This window comes from Ochotona princeps, chromosome 4, assembly GCF_030435755.1.
Source record: "Ochotona princeps isolate mOchPri1 chromosome 4, mOchPri1.hap1, whole genome shotgun sequence".
Lineage (NCBI taxonomy): Eukaryota > Metazoa > Chordata > Mammalia > Lagomorpha > Ochotonidae > Ochotona > Ochotona princeps.
Window position 1 is genome coordinate 53,562,299 of NC_080835.1, and position 10,866 is coordinate 53,573,164.

General features: G+C 49.8%; 1 protein-coding gene across 1 annotated transcript in view; it reads right to left on the reverse strand.

Annotated features, from left to right (window-relative positions):
* Window positions 1-1,146: 1,146 nt before the first annotated feature.
* The window catches only part of C2CD3 (C2 domain containing 3 centriole elongation regulator), a 104,869-nt gene continuing 95,149 nt past the window's right edge, over window positions 1,147-10,866 (reverse strand). The window contains exons 32-33 of the mRNA XM_058663570.1: window positions 8,592-8,703; window positions 1,147-1,513 (exon numbers count right to left, since the gene is read on the reverse strand). Of these exons, the coding sequence (XP_058519553.1) occupies window positions 1,373-1,513; window positions 8,592-8,703 (253 nt within the window). The 3' untranslated portion in view covers window positions 1,147-1,372. The remainder of the gene's footprint in view (window positions 1,514-8,591; window positions 8,704-10,866) is intronic.

Sequence of the window (10,866 nt, forward strand, 5' to 3'; positions counted from 1 at the left end):
CAGTTCCTCTCCAACCCTGTGGCCCAGCTGCTGTACACTGAACACCCATGTCCCCTTCTTAGTCTTCCCACAGGGCCTTGCTCAATGGTAGTTGTTCAAGCATTTGGGCTCTGTGTATCTAGGTCAGAGCCAGTACCCGAGACAAGGTGGGTTCTGGGGGCCCCGTCCTTTTCTAACAGGCTTCAAGCACCAGCAAGAAAGATATGGGGCTCATTCTGATCTGGGAAAACTTGATTTTTGGTAGGGAGGAAGGGCAAAAGGGTCTCTAAGGTTTCATGGGGATGGTCTGGGCTGTGTTCCGGATGAGCTTCTGAGGGGCTATGCAATTGTCCAGTTTCCTCTAAGAACTCACGTGAATTCTTTCTTTTTTTTTTTTTTTAAGATTTATTTATTTTCATTACAAAGTCAAATATACTGAGAGGAGGAGAGACAGAGAGGAAGATCTTCCATCCGATGATTCGCTCCCCAAGTGAGCCGCAATGGCCAGTGCTGTGCCGATCTGATACCGGGAACCAGGAACCTCCTCCAGGTCTCCCACATGGGTGCAGGGTCCCAAAGCTTTGGGCTGTCCTTGATTGCTTTCCCAGGCCACAAGCAGGGAGCTGGATGGGAAGTGGAGCTGCCGGGATTAGAACTGGCGCCCATATGGGATCCTGGTGTGTTCAAGGCGAGGACTTTAGCTGCTAGGCCACACTGCCGGGCCCCTCACGTGAATTCTTAGCACCTCCATTCCAGCAGCCAACCCAGGAAATGCACACAGAATACAAACATATGATTTTATTCAAACACAGGCAGGCATAATGACCTTCAAAAGCTAAGTAAAAACAATAAATTAAAAGCATGGTTAGAGTTTCTCAATCAAATAAGAAAGGTAGAAGGAGGCAAGTTCCTCTTCTTCTCTCATTCATTCAATGTGGCGTACAAATCCTTGAAATCTATAAAGCCCCTTATTCCCAAGCACATGGACTGGAGCAGCTCTGTGGGTCCTCTTCAGGCATGAGGCCCATAGCCCCTCCCAACCTGTGTAAGGCAAAGCGACCTTCCCTGATGAGGCAGTGGGGTGGGCTCAGGTCAGCAGTCTGCTTAGGTGGGGATCCTGGCAGGCGGTTCTTGGCTGAAAGACACCTAATTGAGGTCCCTGTCAAATAATGGGTGGGTCACTTGGGTGCTAGAATCCACTGCCTCACCACAGAAGGAACACACTGGAGTCCTGGCAGGTGGCTGTGGGTCTGGTGGGGATGCTCCTCTGTGCTGGGACTGGATCTCAAGGCACTTGTGGACTGGCCTGGTGGTGTTCTCAGGGCTGTGCCAGTCCTGAGGGAACCAGGCCCAGTTACTCCAGCAGGCTGGACGAGGCAGAGGGTGGGCCTTCTTAGTCTTTCTGGGAGCACCGAGAAGAAAATATCCGTGCGATCCTGCGTGTCTCCTCCTCAGGCAGGGTTGGGGGGAGTGAGCTGGGCCTGGGGCGACAAGGCCTCCTGGAGAGGGCTCCCCTGGCGGCTTCGCTCTTGTCCTGCAGAGGAAAAAGTTAGCTGCATCCGCACCAAATGGGGCTGACTATGGTCCCTCAGAATAACACTGATGTACAGTAACTGGTATACACAGCACTGGAGACACTGCACCTCGCCTAGCCCTTATGGACTCTGTGTGGTGAGTCTACCATTCTCCCGGGTGGACAGTGAGGAACTCACAGTTGTGGCAGCATGTGGTCAAGGGCTTGAGCCTCAACCCCAAATGCCTGGGCCTCTGCAGGAGGCGCAGGCACTGCCAGAATGCGGTGTACCAATGGAGCCTTGTCCCTTCCTGACTGCAAACAAGTCACGGCTTTCTTAGGTGGGGCTGTCGTAGTGAGAGAGGAATTAGACTGGGTAGTAGGCAATTAGGGCATTCTGGGTCCCCAAGTCATCATTTTCCCTCAAATGCAAAAGAGTATTTTCCCCACCATGTCTTGGATCCACTAGAGCTCTTCTCTTCCAAGGGACAAGGGTGACATTAGCGTATCAATTCCCAACCTGAAGCATCAGCCATTATCTCCAGCCATTGTGTAGGAGGGCCTCAGGCTGATCTCCTGACTGAAGAAAGTGTAGTATTCATATTCCCAAGGCCAGGAATGTCCAAGGTCTGACACCTGTCTGGTCTTTTGTCCCAAAGCCAGATACCAGGAGGACCAGGAACTTCCTTTTGTCCTTGGAGAGCCCCTTTGAAGTAAACCTTTAAAAGGTGCATTCCCCACCATTAATACGGGTCTCTTTTTTTCACTTCTCCTCCTGCCACTATGGCAGGGGGTAAGGGTCCTTTCTATCCCAGAGCCCCTTCCCATCACTAGGACGAGAGTCTCCTTTCTCAACTTTTCTAATAAATCTTACTTTAAAACTAAACTGTGTCCACACGAAAATTCTTTTCTGCGAGACAAGAAATGAGGTTGGTGCCGTACTTGGGGTCAAAACCCCTATAACAGAAGGTGTCCCAGCTGGGACCATGTTCAGTTCCAGGTGACATGTTCAGGTGACATGCAGCAAACACCACACTGCCCTGACACCAAACCTCTCCCAGTCATGAGAGACGGGTCACAACTCTCGGCTCTCATCTGCTCAATTTTCTCCATTTTTAAATTTTTGCTTCCTCTGTACCAGGCTCCTGCCCTGAAGGAGCTCAAGCTACCCAGAGGGGGAGGTCTGGGAGGGGAAGAGGCAGTACTGAAAGAAGACAGAGTGGCCACTGTGGGGACACCCAGAATGCCTGTCCCTAAGGACATGGCACCCCCCCCACCCCGGGCACTCACAGTGGGCTTGGTGGAGATCCTGACGGGTAGGACATCTCCTGCCCCTGCAATTCTGCTAATGGAAAACTGAGGCACAGACAGAATTACTTCTGGCATCAGCAAGATGAACCAGCCCTTCCTGCCTTTCATTTCTGTAATCTAGACATTTTCAACGCCTGTTGTTTGGGAGACCAGAATGCAGAGCTCAGAGAGTTAAGCTCTGGGTGGCAAGGAGATCTACCCAGAGGACTAGAGCAGCAGCCAATGAGGTAAGGCAGGCAGCCAGGCATCCCTGCTCTCCTACCATTTTCACCCACGGGAAGGGGGAAAGCTGCAGGCCCCTGCCACTATAGAAGCTCAAATGCTAGGGGAGCACATGCTCCTGAGCCCATTCTGAGCATGGTCAGCTCACAGGCAGGCTTCCTTATTTCCTAGCATGGCGGGGACCATAAGAGGCATCTCCAGTCTTCTATGCAGGCAGAGGCTTAAGGGAAGGAAGGAATTTGCCCTCTGCAGGTGTCTGCAGTTCTTTCCATAATGTGGGATGCATCCAAGCCCCAGGCCTCAAGCCAGTGGGCCAGCCTCTTCCTGTAGCCCTTCCCTCCCTGAGTGCTCATGCCCTGGAGCAGATGCAGGCTTACATTGTGTGGGCAGAGCTGGCCTCTTGCAGCAAACATCCTGTTCATTCATACAGAACAGTGCTCCTGACCTGCCACATTCCACATTCCAGGCCTTTGGTTAAGGCAGATCCTCTCTGTAGCACCAGAAGCTTCCATGCATTCCCCCCTTTCCCACAAAGAGCCCAGAGGGCTGCTTCTCAAGGACTTGGGCCTCACGTGTGACCCAAGTCTCCAGGTTGTGCTGCAGAGGGGTCTTCTGGGTCCCAGTGGCCACTTATTTTGCATCCCTTTCTCTGCTTCAGGGAAAGAGGCCCGGGGAGATGAGTTTTATGAGCCAGGCCTGATATCTGAAGTGGGCTCTTGGTTGACTTGTTTCCAGAGGGAGGAACTGCCATGGCTTGTTGACATGGAGGTGGGAATACTGTGGGTGGGTGGGGGGTCAGTCTGGGGCCTCTGCTCATGCCTGGCCTTGTCTCCCATTTCCTGCTGTCTACGCCCACTCCTGTTGTTAAGACAGGGGCTTGTTTGTGGTGCAGGCTGACCTTCAGCCTACTACAGGCAGGCAGAGAACCAGACCTTGCCCATTGCATGGTCAGGAACTGCCCCATCCATGGGGCAGAGGGGCCAGGCTCAGACGACAGGCTGGTTCTTGCTCTTTGCACCTGATTCCTTTCCTGTTCCACCTGCTTGTGTCCAAGCCCATCTTTCCCAATCTCTGACCTTTTCTGCAGCATATACTGTTTGGACCTCCCAGTTAGCAAATTCTGTTGATCCTCTGAGTTTTCTTCTGTCCAAACCCAGAGGCTACGAAGCCTTTCCTTTACCCTTGGGGCATTGCACTCAAGTTGCCCAATATAGTCTGGCTTCCTTCACCTCTATTCATTCCCTTTGCTTTGTTTTACTTTTGGTCTAATAAAGGCCAACGTCATTTCAGATATTCAGCAGTTGGGAGGCCAGTGAGCTTGGGGGAGGTAGGTCCAGAGTCTGGCTTCAAGTTCAAGTTGAAAATTGAAACTGACAGCTCTCCTATCCACAGATGGGAAGTTATGGAAAGGTTCAGAGCAGAACAGTCACCTGGTCTGTAATGTAATGTGGGCTCTTCGAAGGCCACTGAATGTTTGGTGGAGAATTGATTGCAGCAGAGGGCAAGGACAGAAGCAAAGAGAGGCAAGTCAGGGGGTTGCTGCAATAATCCAGGCTGTTCAAACCAGGGTTTAGACCATGGTGGAAAGTAGTTAGATTTGCATATGTATAGTTTAAATGTAGAGCTGCTAGAATTCCCAGAGGTTGGGAAAAATAGTATTAGGGAGGAAACCCAAAATTGTGGCTTGATCAACTAAATTAAAAAAGATAGAGTACCCATGAATTAAGAGAGGAACATATTTTGGAATCAAATCTGTAGTTCAGGTCTGGATAGGCTGAATTTGGGATGGCAGATATCGAAGGCGGGGTGGGGGAAGAGTGCTGCAGAGGAGCTGGATGTGTAAAGCCAGAGACAGCAGAGGTCCAGGTTAAGATAACAATGACAGCCTTCACATACAGAGACTAGATGAGGTCACCCTGAATGTAACTGCAAATGGAAAAGTCTAAAAACTAGGCTCTGGGTGCTGGTGGTGCAGTGGCTAAAACCGTTGACTGTGGTACCAGCATGTCTTACAGGCACTGGCTTGAAGCCTGACTACTCCACTTCTGATCCAGTTCCCTGCTAGTGTACCTAGGAAGGCAGCATGGCCCAAGGGTCTTGGGTTCCTGAACCTATGTGGAGGACTGAAGGAAGCTCTTGGCTCCTGGCTTTGGATGGGCCTAACTCAGGCCGGACCAAGCCAAACAATGAAACCCAAGACTCCATATGGGTCTCCCTCTTGGATGGAAGGGACCAGGCACTTGAGCTCTCATCTGCTACCTCCTAGGCTCAATGCACCACAACTTCTGCCCAGGTCCCAGTTCTATTTATTATTTATTTCGTTATTACATATAATAATAATATTATTATTTTGTACACAAATGATTCTAGTTTCAGTCTGACAATTTCTGTATTAGTGTCTCAAATTGGCTTGATTTCATTTCTAGCTTAGCTCTCACTGGCTGGTAGTTAGCCAAAAGTGTAAGACTCTGGGAAACTACACTGTAACAAGTGTATCAAAGAGAGGCCAGGCTCTAGTTAGATGAGCAACCTCTGGGGGATTCTTGGTTTGTGGGACCTCCAGGGCCACAACTGCCATTGGTCTGCTCAAACCATGATGACTGGTCACCCTCACTAGGACCTCACAATGAGATCCTGAGGTCCTGACAGCAACGAGCAATGGAGTTTTGCTAAAGGCAAGACAGAAAACACCTGAACAGATTTGTCCTTTAAGAGTTGAACTAGGGCCTGGTGCCATAGTGCACTGGTTAAAGTCCTCGCCTTGAATGCGTTGGGATCCCATATGGACGTTGGTTCTAATCCCGGCAGCTCCACTTCCCATTCAGCTCCCTGCTTGTGGCCTGGGAAAGCAGTTGAGGACGGCCCAAAGCCTTGGGACCCTGCACCCACAGGGGAGACCTGGAAGAAGATCTGGGCTCCTGGCTTCAGATCGGTGCAGCACCAGCCATAGTGGTCATTTGGGGAGTGAATCATCGGACAGAAGATATTTCTCTCTGTCTCTTCTCCTCTGTATATCTGACTTTGCAATTAAAAAAATAATCTAAAAAGAGTTGAACTAGATTTGTCCTTTAACTAAAGTGAGCATTCTTGTTTCTTATTTCTCCCTCCCTGCACTTGGTGCCTCCCGTTGAAAAGACCAGAGACAGCACGTAGTCAGCCATCCAATGAAGGTGAAGAACCTAGATGTTTTCTGCTTTTGTGATTTCTGCTTTAATTGCTTGGCTGGGGGCTGTGTGAACTCCAGGCCTGACAATCTTCGTGACCCCAGCAGGACACTTAGGCATAGCACTCCCTAGGAAGGAAGTACCTGGTGGTTGATAAGACTCACTGCCCTATAGCTCATCAGTTTGTACTTTTTGAAAGTTGCTTGCTTCAAACGCACCAACAGAAGCCTGCCAATGTGCTCTTTTTGAAAGTTAACAGTTAAAACTGACTGTATAGTTATATGGAATCGTCCTGAAATGTATAAGAATCCTGTGCTGTTGAACCTCGCTCTCTTTCTGCCCTGCTGTTCCAGCTGCAGCAGGGGTGGGCTGGGGTGTGGCTGGGACACCTAGGCTAACCTGAATACACTGCCCTTTATGCGTTAGCATCGACTTCATATTTGATGATTTTCTGGGGATCTCAAAATCCGGTACAAGAAAGGCACAAAAGTAAACGCAGGAAAAGCAGCTCTGCTTGGCAGGGGAGGGGAGCTGGCTCTCAGCCCTCCTTTCCTCTGGGGCATGCCTGACCCTTACACCACTTGGTTGCAGGCCAGGAGAGAAAGGCACCAGGGTCATTCTCGCCATCATCCCATGAGATGCCATCAGTCTGCTGTGGCTTATAAGAAACTAAGAGTATCTAGGACAGAGACGGGCACTGCCCCTCCCCAGGAAAGCATTTACTGACTTGATAAACTTAGACTGGCGCATGTGCCAAATACGTGAGATATTTTGGTTCCGGAGATGGATATCTTGGAGGAGAGCAGGGAAAGAAACTAGTAAAGGATCAGAGATCTACACGTTTAACTGCAGCTCTCAGGACACCCACGGCTGGACCCCACCTTAGAGCCATCTATGTGGCCTCTAGCAAAGCACATAGGGTTTAACTGCTAAATGAAGCCTGTTTAAAAGGCGCAAAGCCAGTCTTGGCTGTCAGGTGGTACAAAGCAAGAGCTCAGCTGAGACTCACCTTTTGGGTGACCCTGGGCTAGTGACTCAGCCTTCTTCATTTTCTGTTTCTTTATATAAACAAGAGAAACAGTAACATCTGACAGCCTGCAGGGCAAGCTCTGGGCCTCAGTGGGTTCCTCACCCATTCAGTAGGACTGCAGCAGCACCATTATCAGGATAATTAAATGGGTTTGTACACTTTTTCAAAGTTCCCTGAGGCAGGAATTTGGGAGCCTAGTTCTTCCAGGGCGTAGAATACTGCCAGGCACACAGTCCTGCTTTTTGGTTCCTTTCTCCACTACATTACCTTAACTGTCCTTTCAATGTCACCAATACCTCCTATGCTGCCAGACTTCTAAGATAACTCAATCTCCATTCAGCACTAGTAGTACAATGCTGAAAGTTTAAATTAGGCATCACTCCTGCTCCCTTCCCCACTTCTTCAATGGATATCTTGCATTTTTGAATAAAAGTGAAAAAGGCCTCAGGACCTTTTTCCTATGCTGTTCTGCCTGGAGCACTCATCCCCAAGTTCCTTACAGGGCTGGCTGTTTCTTAGTACAGTGCAGTGATAACACAGATGCTGAACCAGGCTGCCTGGGTTGCAATTCTGGCTCTGTTACTATCTGTATGACCAGTCAAGTTAATCTCCATGCCTCAGTTTCCTCTTAAACCAGGGGTAATGGGAGACCGCTGAATTAAATGAGTCAAACTAAAGAGCTTGGAACAGTGTCCAGTAAAGTAAGCACCACGCTGGTCCTTATTTTTCAGCCTCAACACATTCTCCCTGGAGAACAGCTAGTACTCAGCAGTCCATAATAAATATCCTATTTCTTTGTCTACAACTTGTGCTTCCTGAAAACAGGGCGTATTTTCCTTACTATTATATGCTCACTTCTAGTGCAATGCCTGATTCAGAGTAGGGACTCAGTAAATACATGGTAACTAAGTGGAGAAATCATTCCTGTTATTAATTTCTTGTGAACTTGGTACTAGGTATTGCTGAATTTCTTGCCACTTGTGGGGAAGGTCAGGTGCTAGGAAGAGAGCAGCTAGGGGAGGTGTCTGCAAACAGCACAGGTCGCCACTGGGATTCTCCTTGTTTTTCTGTCATAGTGCCCTGCACCTGCTGTCTGAGGCATCCTCACTCATACCGACCTCTGGCTGCAGCTCAGCTCTCTCTGTGCCTCTCAGCTGACTTTCGCTTTTATGTTCCGTACTGTTTTTTCCTTCCATGTCTCTTCCACTCTTCCCTGAGCTCCTGCCTCCTTCTGGGCCCACAGGAGGTGTTGAGTGTAGGCCTGGAGAGTGACCTCTGCTACAGCCTTTCTAGGAAGATGGCCTGGGGCAGCTCTGCCTTCTGCACATGTTTGTGACCATGAGACAGGAGGGCTGGCTCGCTGTCCTCTTACCTGGTCTGTTGTGGTTGGTGGTGGCAAGGCTGTAGACAGAGTGAGCATCCGCATGGAGGCCTCCAACTGCTGGGGAGGCAAAAAGAAGTTGGGCACCACAATGGGTTCGGGGCTGTAAGAGTAGTTAAGGGAACAAAATACTTGTTAAGTCCATCCCCTTGCCAGAGTCGCATCTCACTGACCTTAATTACCCGTTTCTGCTCCTGCCCAACTTATCCCTGACCATGAATTCCTTGCACAAGTGGGTCCCTTTTAAATAAAAGTCTTGTGTACTCCTAACAGTCAGTCTACTTTTCTGTTAGGGTCAGCTGAAATATTGCCTCTTTCAGGAAGCCTTCTCTCAGTCTTGACCATGGTGACCTTCCTCTCTTACAAAGCAACACAAGAGATGGTTGGGTCATTTAGTCTGATAGGATTCTCAATGGGCAGAGATGGGGTGGTTTCTTTTTGTCACCTGCCTATTTCCCTACAACCCTTTATGGGCTGGTAGATAACAAGAGCTGAACCACACTGGCCACAGGTCTGCTGTTTTTCCATTCCTCTCCTGCGCTCCCTCCCTACTGCTGTCAGACAGGTGGGGCCCAGAAGATGGCTCCAAGCATAGTGCCTCAGGTTGGATGAGGCACCCTGTGTGAGAGGGGCTGTCCTTGGGCACAGCAAGTGCCCCCAATCATGGTGTGAGACCCAATAGGCAGGCCTCCCTTGCACTTCTTGTCCCTAACTTCTCGTACCCAGGGCTGTGTTGAGATCATGGCGTTCCACAAACATCTGTTGAATCAAGGCAGTGATCTAGTTTGCTGGAGTTCTGAGGGAGGAGGTGGGGAACTACTCTGATGGTCCAATGCTTGGTTTGTTTTAATAGGTTAAGCATGCTTCCAAGGTTTTCTAGTTGACTGTCCTTCCATGTCTGACCTCAAACAGCCACGTTTCTGGCTTTTTACCCAGCATAGTCCCTGGGGTGTAGTAAGTGTTCAGTAAGTACCCACTGAGGGAACAAAACACATCCATTTCCTGCTGTGGATCCAGTCCCTGATTGTTTTGTGGTGAGGCAGGGATGGAGTGGTGGCCCTCCTCCTTGGCACAGGGAAGGCCGGACTTGTTTGCTGGGGCTGCTCTGACAGCTGAGAGGCTCTGCTCATTGGCTGGCCAATGCCAAGTGGAGCTGGTACTGCTGCCTCACAGAAGCCTCCACATTCTCTGGGCTTTAAGGGGTTTCTGCTGCAGCAGCCACCTTCTCCCTGCAACTCCTGTGCTCTCTCTTCTTAGTTTACAAATGCTCAAGTCTTCCACTTAGGAAAACACCAGTCTGTCTGCCTCCCTCCTCTTTCCCCACCAGCCTTCCACTTGGCACCTGGCTCTGTCAGTTGCTAAATGATTAGGCAACACTGGGAAAGTTCTTATTTTGTCCAATTCCTTTGCCTCTAAAGAAGATGTAATGATGGCTGCTGTCTGCAGGACTGAATGAGTTCATACATGCAGCGCTGAGTGTGGTGGCCCACACTGTGAGCCCTTGACAAATACCCACCCTTCTCGCTTCCCCAGGGCAGGGGAAATGTTGCCTGTGCTGGCTGCCCACTACTTTCCTTGACATGGAAGCCTGTGTTTTTGTGCCCACTCCTGCCTTGATGTCCTTAAGGCTCAAGCTGGTGCCTACACGCCAGGCTGCCTCCCGGAATGACCTTCAGCAGGAGTGCTGGTCCCTACTTCCTGGAGTCCTCTGCATCTGGGGCTCTTGTGTCGTCCCCCTCTTCCCTGTTCCTACCTTCTGCTCTCTGATCAGCTTTTCTGCACACATCTTTGATCTGCCTTGCTGTTGCGTTTTCCATGTGGGTGATCGCAGTGCTCCATCCCTGGGGATGCAGTCTTTCTTCTCCATGCTCTTATTGCTGCCCATGTCCAGAGATGTCCACCTCTATACCTGATTTCACACCTCCACTCCAGGCCGCTGTCTTCTTCTGGGTGCCCCAGGGGCATGTGTCAACTTGGGACAGAAATCTCTAAGTCACACTTTCTACTCCCCTGTCTCGGCCCTTACCCTTCTACCATAACCCATATAGTCCTACCCTTCCTCTTCATCTAAAGCAGTCTAGGCTCCATGTCAGACTGTCTTCATCCTTTAATTATTAGTGAAAGTTTCCTAATGGGTTTCCTTATTGCTCATCTTCTCTGATCTACCCTCTACAAGGCCCTGGGACTTTTTACATCTTTAAATCTGACCATACCACACTCCTGCCACACAGTAAACATTTACCAACCACTACTCACGTAAAGGCAC